At 56.5% G+C, this 15,887-nt stretch overlaps 2 protein-coding genes across 4 annotated transcripts; both read right to left on the bottom strand.

Annotated features, from left to right (window-relative positions):
- Window positions 1–72: 72 nt before the first annotated feature.
- AMH (anti-Mullerian hormone) lies at window positions 73–4,274 on the bottom strand. Of its 2 annotated transcripts, none has more exons than XM_053965732.1 (5): window positions 3,385–4,274; window positions 2,266–2,444; window positions 1,589–1,709; window positions 1,239–1,440; window positions 73–1,076 (listed from the first exon to the last, which is right to left on the bottom strand). In XM_053965732.1, the coding sequence occupies exons 1-5, from the start codon at window positions 3,932–3,934 to the stop codon at window positions 161–163; spliced, it is 1,968 nt and encodes a 655-aa protein (XP_053821707.1). In that variant the 5' UTR covers window positions 3,935–4,274; the 3' UTR covers window positions 73–160. The 2 variants fall into 2 exon arrangements, with proteins under 2 accessions (XP_053821707.1, XP_053821706.1); XM_053965731.1 differs by having other exon boundaries at window positions 1,239–1,443; window positions 3,385–4,273.
- Window positions 4,275–5,921: 1,647 nt separating this feature from the next.
- Window positions 5,922–15,883, bottom strand: SF3A2 (splicing factor 3a subunit 2). Of its 2 annotated transcripts, none has more exons than XM_053965733.1 (9): window positions 15,792–15,883; window positions 13,437–13,607; window positions 12,447–12,518; window positions 11,761–11,807; window positions 10,857–10,966; window positions 9,165–9,214; window positions 8,419–8,559; window positions 7,477–7,545; window positions 5,922–6,396 (listed from the first exon to the last, which is right to left on the bottom strand). In XM_053965733.1, the coding sequence occupies exons 2-9, from the start codon at window positions 13,560–13,562 to the stop codon at window positions 6,064–6,066; spliced, it is 948 nt and encodes a 315-aa protein (XP_053821708.1). In that variant the 5' UTR covers window positions 13,563–13,607; window positions 15,792–15,883; the 3' UTR covers window positions 5,922–6,063. The 2 variants fall into 2 exon arrangements, with proteins under 2 accessions (XP_053821708.1, XP_053821709.1); XM_053965734.1 differs by lacking the exon at window positions 15,792–15,883 and adding an exon at window positions 13,994–14,340.
- Between the last annotated feature and the right edge of the window lie 4 nt (window positions 15,884–15,887).

The raw sequence follows: 15,887 nt of genomic DNA, 5'->3' as shown, positions 1-15,887 counted from the left end.
AGGCATGGATGAACCCAGGACCAGAGCGATGCTAACGAGCCAAACCATGGGGAAAGGACACACGGGAGCTCCCGTCTCGGGAGAAGCACCAGATCCCGAGCCGGGAGGGCAGACCGGGAGAGGGGCCGGGGTGGGGCGAGCGGGGAGGCCGGCGGGAGCCTCACCGGCAGCCGCACTCCTCTGCCACCATGTTGGGGAACTTGCGGATCTCCAGCCCGTCCGAGGAGAGGCTGATGATGAGCTGGTCCGAGTAGCGCACGGGCACGCAGCAGGGAGCCCTGCGCAGCGGCGAGCCCTGGTCCTGCATGCCCAGCAGCAGCACCGTGTGCGAGAAGTAGCTGGGGATGCGTGCGGAGAGCGGCAGCCGGCAGGGCCCCTCGCAGTTGTTGGCCGCGTACATGGTGGGCATGATGATGAAGTGGCGGTCGCGCAGGTCGATGGTGAGCTCCTGCAGCCGGCAGTGCGCCTGGTGCCGGGCGCTGCGGTTCTGCCGCTGCACCTTCCTGCGCTCCTGCCAGCGCGCCCGCACCGACTGCAGCGCCTTCAGCAGCAGCAGCGTGCGCAGCTTCCGAGAGCCCGGCCCCCGCTCGGCCGCCTCGGCCTGCCCCGGCTCTGCGGGGTAGTAGCAGAAGGTCAGGAGGTGCTGGAAAAGCGCCGCGTTGGCTTGGAAAGCCGGGATGTCCCTGAGCTCGTGGATGACCACCTGCAGTTTGCCCATCAGCAGCTGCAGCACGGTGCCCTCCGGCTGCCAGTCCCCCAGGTGCTGCTCCAGCACGGCCCCGCTGTCCTGGGGCAGCAGCAGCACCGAGGGCTCCTCCGACTGCACCAGGCGCTCCAGCGCCGCCTCCTCCGACAGGTTGAGCAGCTGGTGAGGGAGGGTCTCCATCACCTCGAAGTCCAGCCAGTGGTGGGCACTGGGCTGGGGGGGCGGCTCGCTGGAGGAGCTCAGGAGCTGCCGGATGAACCGGGTCAGGGCTGCCAGGAACTGGGCGCTGCCACCGGGCACTGGGGACGAGGCATTGCCTTGGCTCGGGGCAGTGGGGGTCGGCAGCTCCTCGGTGCCAGCCTGGGGTGGGCTGTAAGGAGAACACAGGGAGAGTCACGGGGCCCCCGTGTAGCCCGAGGGTCCCACGAGGCTGTGCCCTACAGCCATCCATGGTCCCACAGCTGGGGCTGCCCCGTCCCACTTCATCTCCCAGCCCCTGTGTTTTCCCGTGCCCACAGCGACGGCCACGGACCTGAGCTGTGGGTACGGAGCCGTGTCCACTACCCCCTCAGCAGACAGGTAGGAGGATGGGGCCAAAGCCTCCTCTTCTTCCTCTTCCTCCTCCTGCTGCCGTGACTTGGCCAGCAGCAGCAGCACCGGCGTCATCCGGGTGAAACATTTGTCATCGGAGCCGAACAGGAGCTGCTGCACCTCCGTGCGGGGCAGGGGGGCACCTGCTGCGGCCACGAGAGGGGAGAACGTCGGTCTGGGGTTTCCTGCACGTCCCCACCACCTCTCGTGGGCCTGAGAGGACCCCAAACGCCCAAGCGAGGAGACGAGGGCAGGGATGCTGCTGTCCCCAGGGTGTCCCCCCGTCCCTACCTCCCGCGCCGCCGTGGATGGCCAGGGAAGCCGAGAAGCGGAACCGCTCCGCGCTGCGGGTGACCGAGGCTGCGGCGGCTGCCAGGGCCAGGTACTGCGTGTCCCTGGAGAGGCAGAGCCTCTGCACCGAGGCAGAAACCACAGAAGCCCCGAGGGCGTGGGTAAGACATCAGTGGGGGACACACTCACCTGAGCCCCCGCTGTGGTCCCTGCGGGCTCCGGGTCACCCAGCCCGCGGTGGCCCAGGGAGCAGCGACAGGGAGGGTGGGACCGCTGTGAGCTTCGCCCTCAGCCCCAGAGCTGCTCCGGGGGCCGCGGGGTGCTGGGAACCCAGTGAACCCCCGAGGGCAGGCGGGGGATCAGGGCCCCAGACCGGGTACCCTGCGGCAGCTGCGGACAGGGTGAGAGCTCCATCTTGCGGGAGCGGGACACGGGGCGGAGCTGCTGGGAGGGGACGGCAAAAGGACTGGAGGGGTAACAAAGGGGCTGGGAGGGGATGCTGAATGGACTGGGAGGGGATTGTGAATGGACTGGGAGGAACGATGAATTAATTGGGAGGAGTTAGCAAAGGGAGCTGGAGGGGCTGTTGAATGGCCTGGGAGGGATGACAGTGGCACTGGGCAGCAGAGCCGGGACATCCCCTCCCGCCCCCTGCTCCCACCAAGGCCCGGACCCACCTGGTCCCGCGCCAGCCCCGGGCCGGTGGCCAGCAGCTCCTGCGGGTGCCCGGAGCCCCGGCCCTCCCGGCGGCCCAGGTAGAAGAGCATCACGGCCGCCTGCAGCTCTCCCACAGCCCGTCCCACCTCCGCCTGGAAAACCAGCTGGAACCGCAGCTTCACCTGCGCCTCCCACTGCACTGGAACGGGGGAGACACGGCCGTGAATCCCCCCGGGCGCCGCGGGGCTCCGGGGGGTGAGGAAGGGGCTTTGGGCCAAGCACTGTCCCCATGAAGGGAACCAGAGCACCGGGACAGGAGCCGGGGGGAGAAGGACACAGCAAATCCCCGGCTCCAGGGAGATGGCGAGCAGGACACACCCTGCACCCGGCGAGCAGGGAGATGCCTCCCCCCAGACCCCATGGAAATCTGCTCTCCAGTGGCTCGGGGAAAAGCCACTTCCCTGCTGCCCGGCACTGCTGAGTCCAGCTGAAAATACAAACCCCAGGAGAGGCGGAGGATTTCAGAATGAAAGAAACAATGACCACCCTCTCGTTATGGATTAAATTGGAGAGTGTAACTCCCTCTCCAGGACCGGGATCACAGCCCCAAGAGTGGAGATAGCACATGCCAGGCTCCTGGCACAGCAGGAGCAGCTGGGTCCGAGACCCTCCTTTCTCCCCAGAGCTGGGATGGGACCCAAACCCATCTGCCGTGTTAAGGCAGAAAGTGAGAAACACTGATGAGAACGGAGCAGAAGCCACCAAGAATCATAGAATGTCCTGAGCTGGAAGGGACCCTCAAGAATCACCAGTCCCACCCCTGGCCCTGCACAGGCACCCCAACAATCCCACCCTGTGCACCCTGAGAGCGTTGCCCAAACGCTGCTGGAATGTGGCACCTGGGTGTTGGTCAGAGGTGGGGACAGATGGCAGAGCCACGCTGCCATCCTCATCTCCTTAAAAACATGCCCAGAAACATTTCACTCCATCACTTCGCTGTTTTAAAGGGAACCCAACCTCCACATTTAATTCTGTGTTTAAATCCCGGACTTCGGGCCAGCAAACAGCATCACCACCCCAAGCCCTGCATCCTTCCCCTCCCTGTTCCACCTCGGAGCCCCCAGGGCTCTCCCACCAACCTTCCTCCAGGTGCAGGACGAGGAATCTCTCCAGCCCCGGCTCCAGCACGTGCTCGTGGATCCTCTGCAGGGGATGGGGAGCAGCCCCTGCCTCCCCGGGCCGGCACAGCCCGAAGGTCCCCGGGAAGGTCCCGTCCCAGCTCCGGCGCCGTCTCAGCAGTTTGATGAAGCTGCTCTCGTAGTGGCTGAGCACACCCACCACCTCCAGCTGCCTCGGGGTGGCCCCGTCCTGCTCCATCCTCACCCTGCACACGGGCCCTTCCAGGCCTCCGAGGGGCCAGGGCTGCGGGCTAGAGCGGGACCAGCCCGGGCCCCCCTCCTCAGCCACCCCCTGCGGGCATTTGGCTCCCGGCTCAGGTGTGGAGAAGAGGCGAGTGGCAGCAGCCCTCCTGGACCTGAGTGTCTCCTGTAAACTTCCATTTCCCACCCTTCTCCCTTCTGCTTCCAGCAGGCTCAGCTCTATCCGGGCATCCCTTCCCTCTTTCCTGGGCAGAGCTGCAGAGGGGAGCAGCAGCACCAGGCACAGCAGGAGCCCCCTGAGAGCGCTCATGGTCCCACCTCAGCTCTTCCCTGGAGCAGCTCAGGCATGCCAAGCCCTCGGCAGGAAGAGGGAGGACAGCTCTCCCTTTTAACCACGGGTGGCCTTGAGTGGCCGAGGCACAACCACCTCCCCTGAGCCGCCCTGGGGCTGTCGCGCTGCAGAGGAGGAGGGAGGTGGCAAAGAAACTTTTTTTGTTCTATTTTTGGGTCTGCAGCTCGTTTTGGAAACGTGCAAAGATCGAAGCTGTTGCACTCGCTCGTAGGGATGCACGGCCTTGACTTTGGATGTTTTCTAAAGGAGGATGAGTGTCTGGAATGGGATCCTCATGGGGACTGGCACGTACGACCCCATCAGCACTGAAACACCGGGAGGGGAGAGCGAGCCAGAGCAGGAGGAGGGGGACAGGGGCAGATAATGGGCTGAAAGAAGGAAACGTATGGAAAGCATTCCTTCTTCTGGCTGGAAAACCTTCACCCTGCAGCTCAACAGGCTGCCCTGGAATAGGGCTTCATTCTGGGAATGAGAATCATGAGGGGCAGCAGCAGCCTGAGGACTTTGAGCACTCAGTACCTCCCTTAGACAGTCCCACACACAGCATTGTAAAGACTTTTCCCTCCATGAGATGCCTGCACTCACTGGAACAGCTGGAATTGCCAGTGCCACCTGCCTAAACCATCCTGGAAACCCATCCCAAGAGAGTTCCTGATTTTGGAAAAGGGAAAGGTCCCGACAAAAAAGTTCCAGACCCTTCCCTGAGTCTCCAAGTATTTGCAGCCTGGAGCTCAGGATCATCAGAAAAGGATGGAGCACCCAAACTGGAGCAGGACATGGACACCACTGCAAGGGCTGGAGGAACCTGAGGTCACTTCTACAGGAGCTGACAGAGGCCACAGAGCTGCTCCAGGGCTGGAGCCAGGCTGGGAGAGCTGGGGGTGCTCACCTGGAGAGGAGAAGGCTCCAGGGAGAGCTCAGAGCCCCTGGCAGGGCCTGAAGGGGCTCCAGGAGAGCTGGAGAGGGACTGGGGACAAGGCCTGGAGGGACAGGACCCAGGGAATGGCTCCCACTGCCAGAGGGCAGGGCTGGATGGGATATTGGGCAGGAATTGTTCCCTTTGAGGGTGGGCAGGCCCTGGCCCAGGATGCCCAGAGCAGCTGTGGCTGCCCCTGGATCCCTGGCAGTGCCCAAGGCCAGGCTGGACATTGGGGCTTGGAGCAGTGGAAGGTGTCCCTGCCATGGCAGGGTGGCACAAGATGGGATTTCATATCCCTCCCAAGCAAACCAGTCTGGGATTCTGTGACTGAGTGGGACCATCTCAACCCAGCAGCAGAGAGGAAGGCTTTGATTCCCCCATCAAGGGGGTGCAGCTGCAGGGCTCCCATGGCCCCTCAAACAACCAGAACAGGAACCCCAGCCCTGGCCATGCCCTCACCCACTGAGCCCCCCAGGATCACCCACTGACCCCCCAGTTCAGGGACAGGAACCTGGGAAAGGACGGAGAAATGGTAGAACTGGTGCTGCTTTTTTATGGGAACCAAGTGATGGCTGGAAGGAAACATTCAGGATAAACAAACCCAGAGAACTCAAAACTTGCCTGACCAGAGCTCTCAGTGGGAGGAGGGCACACAATAAAATCATGTGACAGCAGGTGCTACTCCATGGTACTGACACTTAATGAATTATAATAATAAACTAAGATTTAATATCAGTAACAGGAGCCTTTCCATGTCCCCCCTCAGTGAATGAACAGAGATGAAGGGCTTTGGTTGAATCAAAACTGATTAATGAGGGGTAATTAATGGGACACTCATCAGGCAGCCTGAGGGGGATAAGCAAGCCAGCTGATGGAGATACCCAGTCAGGAGGGGGTGCCTTGAGATTCCCAATCCTTTGCCTGCTATTTGGAGCATTTCCAAAATATAACCAACCTGGGAATGTTTCCTGTATCTAAGGGGTAGAGGAAAGTGAACCCCTTAGAAACAGCACAGGGAAACTGAGGGAAAGGAGAATCAAAAGCCTTTTAATGAACCTCCAGAATTCAGTCAGGTTTCCAGACATACAAAAAGGATCTGTTCCCTGAATCGGGGGTGAGCTGCAGTTAAAAAGACACAAATCCCACGGGATGGAGTCCAGGAGGGGCTTCAGTTGGAGGGAGGGGGAGGGGGGATGGTGCCCGGCCCCTCCGTGGGGAGCGGTGGCCTCATCATGGGGGGCAGGGGAGCAGGGGGGGGCACCCCGGGTGCCGGGGGCAGCTGGGGGGGCACTGGCGGGGGTGGCACCGGCCCGGAGGGGGGCATGGGGGGCAGGGCCATGCCCCCAGGGGGAGGAGGGGGCATGGAGTCGGGCAGGGGGGGCCGCGGGGGCAGCCCGTTCATCAGGGGAGGGGGCGGCGGCCGCTTGACGGTCGGGGGCCCTGGGGGGAGGTTGGGGGGGGCCGGGGGCTTCTCCATCTTGAAGTGGAATTGAAGGAAGAACTGGGAATGGGAGGAAAGCAGAGAAAAGGGAACAATTAATCAGAGATTGGCAGAATCCTGGAGTATCCTGAGCTGGGAGGGACCCTCAGGGACCATCAGCCCAGCCCTGTCCCTGCACAGGCACCCCAACAACCCCACCCTGAGCATCCCTGAGAGCTCCTGGAGCTCTGGCAGCCTTGGGGCTGGGACCATTCCCTGGGGAGCCTGGGCAGTGCCAGCAGCCTGGTGACAGCTCTGCCAGCACACAAGAGCTGCTCTCAGCCCCAGAGCACAGCTCAGGCCCCTCCTGTTACCTTCAGATGTCCCAGCCCTGGCAGCATCTGTGACTGGCACCAGCCTTGCCCCAGATTTTAACTCCTCTGGACTCTGAGCACTGAGGTTCCTGTGAGGGGTGGGAACCCCCCCCAGGCACTGTCCCCTGGATACAGGGGAGCACTCCCAGCCCCAGGCTCCCTCAGCCAGGTGTGTGCAGGAAACACAAGGCACAGAGCCGTGGAGAGGACACGGTGCTGCACATTTATCATGGAATCATTAGGGTGGGAAAAGCCAAACCTAACCCTAAGATCAACAAGTCCAACCATCAGCCCAGCAGCACCACCACATTCACCACTAAATCATGTCCACAAATGCCACATCCACATGTTTTTGAACACTTCCAGAGGTGGTCACTTCACCACTGCCCTGGGCAGTCTGTTCCAATGCCTGACAATGTTTCAGTAAAGGAGTTTTCCCAATATCCAACCTAAACCTCCCCTAGCACAGCTTGAGGCTGTTCCCTCTTTTCTCCTGTTCTCTAGGAGCAGAGCCTGACCCCCCTCTGGCTGCACACTCCTGTCAGGGCAAGAAGGTTCCCCCTGAGCCTCCTTTTCTCTGGGTATTTATGCCCCATCCTGCTGCTGCTGCCAGAAACTGAATCCTCTCCAAGATCCCACACAGGAGGATCTCTGTCAGGAGCTCTCACTGCACAGGTGCATTGAGGGAATGGAGATTTGAACAGCAGAGGCAGCAGGACAGAACTGATGTCACTGTCTCAAGTTGCTCTGCTCTCCTTAAGGACAGACATTACAAAACCTCAGTTACCTGTTTGGTTTCTCTGTTCCAGTGAGTCCAAAACTTTCCCTCTGCTTTATCAATTTCCCTGCTTGGCACCTGCACCAAAAGAGAACATAGAGCTATTCTCAGCAGCACCAGATTAGCTCAAAGGCCCTTTTTAGCCCCAGAGCCTGTGAGATAAGCACAGTTATTCCAGGCCTTGCAGGGTTGTTATTAGACAGAGGTGGGGGCAGGAAAGAATTAAGTTACTTCCCTATCGGTCAAGGACAACCAGCAAAAATCCCTCCCTGAACATCTGCACAGAGGCTGAGGAGTGAAGCCCAGGAGGCTCCTGTCTGTGCCAGACACTGGGAATTCACAGCTCCCCAGAGCTCAGCAGTCTGGTTTTCATGCCAGAGTCCTCCACCAAACCTCAGTGGGGTTTAATGACTTCCAGCCATGGCTTCCTGACCCCCCTTCCACTCCATTAACCCATGAGGGTTAGCAGAGACATCAGAGAGTTCATTAGAAATTAATTACAAAATGTCCTGAGTTGGAAGGGACCCTCAGGGATCATCAGTGCAGCCCCTGTCCCTGCACAGGCACCCCACCAAGCCCACCCTGAGCATCCCTGAGAGCTCCTGGAGCTCTGGCAGCCTTGGGGCCAGGACCATTCCCTGGGGAGCCTGGGTAGTGCCAGCAGCCTCGGGGGGAAGAACCTTTCCCTGAGCTCCATGCCAACCATGTCAGTGATTTGGTTTTGTTTGTACTATTGCATTTGTATTTTCAGTTTTCCTATTAAAGAACTGTTAGTCCTATTCCCATATCTTTGCCTGAGAGCCCCTTAATTTCAAAGTTATAATAATTCAGAGGGAGGGGGTTTGCATTTTCCATTTCAGAGGAGGCTGCTGCCTTCCTTAGCAGACACCTGGCTTTCCAAACCAAGACACTCTGCCAGGTTTCTTGTCCCAGGGGTTTGCCAGGTCTCACCTTGAAGGCGATGGTCTCGTAGGGCTCTGCTGCCATCAGCAGGTACTGCCAGCGCCGGTCCGGGGGCTCGATGCGCTGCTCGTAGGCCGACATGAAGCGGTGCCGGGGCATGATGCTCTCAGCTATCTCAGGGTAATCGATCTGGGGGGGCAGGGCAGCATTTACAACCCCCTCTCTGCACCCCCACCACTGCTCCAAACACATCCCCCAGTGTGGAGCACTCCCAGAGCAATCCACAATACAAAGGAAACAAACAGCGGAGGAAAGGGCTGAGAATCCCAGAATGGTGTGGGATTAAAATCCCAAAGTGAAATAGGGGAAATTTAGGAGAGATGTTGGGAAGGAATTGTTCCCTGTGAGGGTGGGGAGGCCATGGCAGAGGTTGTCCAGAGAAGTTGTGGCTACTCCATCCCTGCAAGTGTTCCAGGCCAGGTTAGAGCAACCTGGTCTCATGGAAGGTGTCCCTGCCCATCACAGGGCGTTGGAGATAGATAATTTTTAAGGTCCCTTCCAGCCCAAACTATCCTGTGATTCTCATCTTATTCCACCTCAGACTCCACATTCCTCTCCCACTACACAGCCTGATAGCTGAGCTCAGGGATTTGCTCAACACAATCAGCTGCAGCAATTAGGAAGATAAGGCCTCCTTATTATCACTGATTTCATGGATCCTGCAAAGAACTGCTCATTTAGCAGCAGTGTTACCTGGAAAACCCTGACAAGGAGAGTTTTAACCCTGCCCTTACCTGGAAGAGAAGGCTCTGCTGGCCTGTTTCTGGGTCTCTCTGTTTGGTCACTGTAAAAAGAAATAAGAAATCTGAGAACATGCCCCAGCAGGGTGAAAGCAGCATTAATCTGCCCTGGGAAATGCACAAAGTTTCCAGGAATTAAATATTACAAGCCTTTTCTTCTATTTATCAAACAAAATGTCATATTATCTTTAACCAAAGCTACTTCTGTGAGGGTGGGCAGGCCCTGGCACAGGGTGCCCAGAGCAGCTGTGGCTGCCCCTGGATCCCTGGAAGTGTCCAAGGCCAGGCTGGGCAGGGCTTGGAGTGACCTGGGATGGTGGAAGGTGTCCCTGCCATGGCAGGGGTGAGATGGGATGGGAGTTAAGGTCCCTCCCAACCCAAACCGTTCTGGGATTGTGTCACTGCCATGGGCAGGTTTGAGCTCCTCACCCCAAGAAGGACACTGAGGGGCTGGAGTGTGTCCAGAGAAGGGATCAGAGCTGGATCTGAAGCACCAGGAGCAGCTGAGGGAGCTGGAAAGGGGCTCAGCCTGGAGAAAAGGAGGCTCAGGGGGGACCTTGTGGCTCTGCACAACTCCTGACAGGAGGGGACAGCCGGGGGGGTCGGGCTCTGCTCCAGGGAACAGGGACAGGAGGAGAGGGAAGGGCCTCAGGCTGGGCCAGATTTAGGTTGGATATTGGGAAAATTCCTTCCCTGAAAGGGCTGTAAAGCATTGGAAGAGGCTGTCCAGGAATCACCATCCCTGGAAGTGTTAAAACACCTGTGGATGTGGCACCTGGGGACATGGTTTAGTTATGGCCTTGTCAGTGCTAAGTTTACTGTTAGACTCAATGATTTTAGAGGTATTTTCCAACCTAAAGTATTCCATGATTCTCCTCTACTGAAGTTCAGCTGCTGTGGGGCAAAGCACTGGTGAGATTAAAAAGCCAAATTTTGCACTGAAGGCCAAAAAAACATTAAAAACAGAAAAAAAACCCCTTGAGTTCTGCATGGAGTGAGTGATTTACAGCATCAATGAAAGGTGCTGCAGCATAAGAGAAGGAGGAGAGATGAAATGCCATCATCTTCCTGGCAGCCTGAGACACACCCATCTATTATTGAAGTGGCTCTCCCTGCCTGTCAGCCATGAAGAGATGTTCCATGAGCAATTTAAACAATAAAAAGACTCCAGGAGAGAGCCCTTATCTTATTCATGGGCAGAGCTGTGGTATTCACATGCCCTCTGAACAGAGACTTGGCTTTCTCAGGATTTCTCCTGAGAAGCTGTGAGAGAAGCAGAAAAAAGAGAATCAAAACAATTCTTATCTCATTTGCTACTCTTGTGTTTATGCACATGTAGAATGTGTTAAAAAATTGTTACCCAATGTGATTTCTTCATTAAATACTAGTAATACTGTTTTAAATTAATTAACCAATTAAAACACAGCTGTGTCAGGACTCAACAGAGTCACAAGTTTTCTAGTTAGTTAGTTAGTAATAGTTCTTATTAGTGTAATGCAGTGTAATATAGTTTTAGTATAATATAGTATCATAAAGTAATTAATTAACCTTCTAATATCATTAAGTGCTACACATCATTCTTCCTGCACTGGGGATCACAACACCGATTCAGAGCTGCTCAAAAGATTAATGAATAATTCACATCCCAGCCAGGCAGGCACTGCCCATCAGGGCCCCCTGACTCACCTTTGTAGCCTGGGCGCCCAATTTTCACAAATTTCTTCACTTCCACTTTGACCTTCTCTGGGGCAGGCTGGGCAGGGGCTTCCTTGGCTTCCTTGGCAGCTCGTCGGGCCCTGGGGATTAATTTAGAATGTAAGGGTTACCTGCCCTTGCTTCTGAAGAAAAGCCAGCAGCAGTTTGGATCCCTCAGCACAGCATTCCACAGGAATCATGCCAGGAAGTCCTATTTCCCTTCCCCAGCTGCATCCATCCTCCCCCCAGCTAAAGGCTGCCACTCAACCATCTGATCCACCCTCACGATGACCTTGAGGCCAGGCTCCACAGATGGATTTGAAAAGACTTTAATTCTTGAAATCAAAATGAAAAAAAAAAAAAGAAGAAAAAGGAAAAAAAAAAAAAAGAAGGCCAAACCCATAGATCAAGCAAAGCAAACTGGATCCCTTAAAACTTACAAACTTCTCCAAACCTGTACTGACAAATCCAGATCACAGAATTTTGGAATCTCCTGAGTTGGAAGGACCCAGAGGGATCATCAAATCCAACCCCTGGCCCTGGACAGAGACCCCAACAATCCCACCCTGAGCATTCCTGAGAGCATTGTCCAAATGCTCCTGCAGCTCTGGCAGGCAGAGGTCCTTCTAATTAGACTCAGACAATTTGCTTTTAAAACTCTCTCTCTCTCTTCCTTCAGCAATTTCACAACTGGATTTGAACTTTAGCTTAAAATGGAGATCTTCAGCACCATTTTTCAAGCAGATCCAGGCTGTGCATCCTGGCTGCATGAGGAACCACAGTAAAATAACAATCAAGCAGAGTGCAATAGAGTTAAAGGACTACAGACACCCAACATCATAATATTAAAGTGCTTCAGTAATGGAGAACAAAGTTATGGTAGAGGATAACTTACAAATTGGTCTGATGCTTCTTCCCCTGGGTATGTGCTAAGTAACTCCCCTGAAATAAAAACCAAGGTAGAAGTTAAATAAATCTGTGACTGAAACATTCCTGTCACAGGGAGACTGCATCACTCCCTGACAAGGGTGTTTTAATCCCCAGCACAGAGGAATCTCACTCCAAAAGTGCAGATTGCTCTCAGCTGCTGAGCTGTCATCATGTCTTGGGTTATAAGATATGTGTTTATTGTATTTCTTATATGGGGCAGTTATTTTTTGTTAATTGGGCAGTTGACTTTACCTCTTCTACAACTAATCTTCTCTCTGGGGAGATATTTTTGTTAATGGGCTATTGAATCTCACTACATAACTGATAAATTTACATCATCTCATTGTGAGAGGTTCTGCTCAGGGGGAGGAGCCAAGTATTCTTACTTAGATATAATCTGAGATTTATAACACTAGAAGCAGTGTTTCTCTACTAGATTCTAAGAAGAACAGCTTTCTTTTTTACTAGATTCTCAGAAGAAGATTAAGCTCTGAACCTTCAAAAGAAAACTACACTCTTCAACAAGATCACAGTGCACACTGTCAGGTTTAACCACCCTTCACGTCTCAGCAGTCACTGCCCAGCTGCTGAAGCTCCTGTTATTCCCAAATTGCTGCTGCTGGGGTCAGGACAGGCAGGTGCTCCCCTCACCTCATTGTTGTGGAGCGTCAGGCAAAGCTTGCACTCGTAGGAGCCCAAATGGTTTTTCATAAAATAGGGGTCCTGGGAAAAGAATGATGGACAAGTTATCAGCAAAATCCATTGGCAAAGTAAGAGAATAACCAAAATACTGCAGAGTTCTGCACTGGAGGAAAGGTTCTTCCCCCCGAGGCTGCTGGCACTGCCCAGGCTCCCCAGGGAATGGTCCCGGCCCCGAGGCTGCCAGAGCTCCAGGAGCTCTCAGGGCTGCTCAGGGTGGGGTTGTTGGGGTGGCTGTGCAGGGACAGGGGCTGGACTGATGATCCCCGAGGGTCTCTCCCAGCTCAGGATACCCTAGGATCCTGTAGCTGAGTTCAGATTTTAAATTAACAGTACAAGAGAGGTTTAGGAGGAGGAAACAGAGAGGACCAACAGCAGCTGTGTGCATTGGTGACAGAATTCCCAACTTCAGCAGGAAACACCACAACCCAAACCAGCCCTGGGGAGACTGGAAATAGATGGACACACAAGAGCTGGCACTTCCCTGTCACTCTGTCCCAAATATTCCTTATTCAACCCCCACATCCCCACAAACAGAAGTATTTAAACCCAATGCACACCTCAGCCTGGGCACAAGGAGGCTCTGGGGTGACCATGGAGCCTAAAGGGGCTCCAAGAGAACTGGAGGATAACTTTGGAAAAGGGCCTGGGGGGACAGGACAAGGGTGAATGGCTTCAAATAGACCAAGAGTAGGTTTAGATGGGAAAGAAATTCTTGGCTGGGAGGGTGGGGAGGCCCTGGCATGGATTTCCCAGAGCAGCTGTGGCTCTCCCTGGATCCCTGGAAGTGTCCAAGGCCAGGTTGGACGGGGCTTGGAGCAGCCTGCGATAGCGGCACGTGTCCCTGGATGAGCTTTAATGCTCCTTTCAACCCAAACCACTCATGATGCCACGGATGTGATGTGCCCTGTGTCCCCGGGGGCTGTGGGAGGTGCCCTGTACCTTGTTGATGTCGATGGTCTCCAGGGCCAGCTGCCGCAGCCGCTCCCGCCGGTCCCGGTTGCTCTCGGAGGCCGAGGCCACGCCCCCGCTGCCCGTTTTACCCCCGGGGCGGTGCTGGAAATCCATGGCGGCGATTCCTGGGCTTCAGCTCCTCCTGGAGAAACGCAGAGCCTGGCAAAAGAATCACAGAATAATGAGGTTGGAAGAGACCTCCAAGATCATCAAGTCCAACCTGTGCCCTAACACCTCAACTAGACAACAGCACCAAGTGCCATGTCCAGTCTTTTTTTAAACACATCCAGAGATGGTGATTCCACCACCTCCCTGGGAAGACAATTCCAGTACTTTATTATTCTTTCGGTGAAAATTTTTTCCTAATATCCAACCTGTACCTCCCCTGATGTAGCTTGAGGCTGTGTCCTCTTGTGTCAGTGCTGCCCTCCCTTCAGGGAGTTGTAGAGAGCAATGAGGTCACCTCTAAGCCTCCTTTTCTCCAGGCTAAACAACCCCAGCTCCTTCAAATGTTCCTCACAGGGTTTGTGTTCCCAGCCCCTCACCAGCCTTGTTGTCCTTCTCTGGACACGCTCAAGCATCTCAATGTCCTTCCTTCCCAAACCGAGGGGCCCAGAACTGGGCACAGCACTCAAAAGGAAGGAGTGTCAGTGATAATGAGCCACAGGAACCCTTCAGCCCCGGCAGTGAGGATGGGGGTGACACCCCAGACATGCCCTGGGCACACCTCACGGGATGCAATCCCACATGGAGCACATCTGGTACCCCCAACTCGGGAAAGCCGAGTAAACGGATCCGGAAAATCCCCCCGGAGCCCTTCCCATCTCCTCAGCCACTCCCAAGCCCAGCTGGGCCCCAGCGAGGCCAAGCAGCCCCTCCAGAGGGGCTTTTCCCCCTCACCTGAGGCACCAAGAGCCCCAGAGCTCCTCCCTGTCCACCACCAGGTCTGCTGCTCCCCACCACCCCAACGCCCCCCAAAGCCCCAGGGCCACCCCCACCAGCCCCAACTCTGAGGGAGGGTCAGAGCCCCCCACGCCCCCCAACAAGGTCAGGCGCTCTGAGCAGTGTCCCCAAGCCCCAGGTGAGGTCCTGGAGTCCCCCCTGCCCTCAGCAAGGTCAGAGGCCCCCCTAGACCTCCCCACAGGGAGCCCAAACACTGGAAAGACCTTTGAGAAACGCCAAATCCTTCCCCACAGAGCACCCAGTTCTCCCAGTGTCTCTCCCCCAGTCCCTCTCCAGCCACATCCCCCAGTAGCTCCAGTCCTGATTCAGTCAAGGCCCACTGACTCCCACTCAGGTGCTCTTCCCCATCCTCCCCACACTCCCAGTCCTCCCCTGGCCCTACCCCAGCTTCCCACTCGTGATTCTCCAGTTCCCCCAGCCCCAGATTTCCCAGTCCCTCCTCACTCAGTACTCCCAGTCCTGTCCTGATCCTACCCCTGGCTTCCCAGCCTGGATTCCTCCGAGTGCCCAGCTCTCCCAATGCCTCTTCCCCAGTCCCTCTGCTCTAACTAATCCTCATTCTGCCGTCAAAGCCCCCCAGATACCCCCAGTCCTGCTTCTGCTGATCCTCCCAGTCCTACCCCCATTTTCCCTGTCCTGATTCTTCAGTACCCCCAGTCCTCCCACCCAGTTCTCCCAGTCCCCCTCCAGCAACTCCAGTCCTGATTCTGCAGCCAGGGGCCCCAGGTACCCCCAGTCCTGCTCTGCTCCTACCCCAGTTTCTCACTCGTCATTCTCCAGTTCCCCCAGCCCCACCACCCCAGTTCTCCTAGTCCCTCCTTTTCCAGCACCCTCAGTTTCTCCAGCACCCCCAGTCCTCCCACCCAGGGCAATCAGTACTTTTCCAGTAACTCCATCCCAGTTCTGCACTCGGGGACCCCCAGGTACCCCCGCTCCTGCTCCGCTGATCTTCCCAGTAGCCCAAATCCTGCCCTGGTCCTACCCCAGTTTCCCACTCGTGGTTCTCCAGTTCCCCCAGCCCCACCACGCAGACCGCCCAGCACTCCCAGTCCCTCTTTCCCAGTCCCTCCATACCCAGCACTCCCAATCCCTCCTTTCCCAGCTCTCCCAGCCCCTCCTTCCCAGTTATCCCAGTCCTTCCTTCCCAGTTATCCCAGCCCTCCTCACCCAGCTCTCCCAGTTCCTCCTTCCCAGTTCTCCCAGTCTCTCCATACCCAGCATTCCCAGTCCCTCCTTTCCCAGTTCTCCCAGTCTCTCCGTACCCAGCATTCCCAGTCCCTCCTCACCCAGCTCTCCCAGTTTCCCAGCTCCGACTCCCCAGTTCCCCCAGTCCTGCCCATTCCCCCTCTCCCCTCAGGGCCCCCTCCCCCCGCTCCGTACCTGCGCGCGGCCCCGCTCCCGCCCCGGCGCCTGCGCGCTCCCGCCGCCCCGCGAGCGCTTCCGGGCCCGCTGAGGGCGTTTCCGGGCCCGCTGAGG

Source organism: Vidua chalybeata, chromosome 27 (genome assembly GCF_026979565.1).
Source record: "Vidua chalybeata isolate OUT-0048 chromosome 27, bVidCha1 merged haplotype, whole genome shotgun sequence".
Classification (NCBI taxonomy): Eukaryota; Metazoa; Chordata; class Aves; order Passeriformes; family Viduidae; genus Vidua; species Vidua chalybeata.
The sequence above is the reverse complement of the archived record's forward strand: the minus strand, read 5'-3'. Positions and strand labels throughout refer to the sequence as shown.

What these genes read in the sequence shown, in the direction of transcription:
- AMH (XM_053965731.1), bottom strand. Translation starts at nt 3,934, where the DNA reads ATGAGCGCTCTCAGGGGGCTCCTGCTGTGCCTGGTGCTGCTGCTCCCC. An exon ending in CGGGGCTGGCGCGGGACCAG is followed by an intron (nt 1,710 to 2,265) that starts GTGGGTCCGGGC and finishes GCCTCGGTGCAG; the next exon opens with AGGCTCTGCCTCTCCAGGGA. An exon ending in CATCCACGGCGGCGCGGGAG is followed by an intron (nt 1,444 to 1,588) that starts GTAGGGACGGGG and finishes TCGTGGCCGCAG; the next exon opens with CAGGTGCCCCCCTGCCCCGC.
- SF3A2 (XM_053965733.1), bottom strand. Translation starts at nt 13,562, where the DNA reads ATGGATTTCCAGCACCGCCCCGGGGGTAAAACGGGCAGCGGGGGCGTG. An exon ending in TGACGCTCCACAACAATGAG is followed by an intron (nt 11,808 to 12,446) that starts GTGAGGGGAGCA and finishes TTTTTATTTCAG; the next exon opens with GGGAGTTACTTAGCACATAC. An exon ending in AGCAGAGCCTTCTCTTCCAG is followed by an intron (nt 8,560 to 9,164) that starts GTAAGGGCAGGG and finishes CTGCCCCCCCAG; the next exon opens with ATCGATTACCCTGAGATAGC.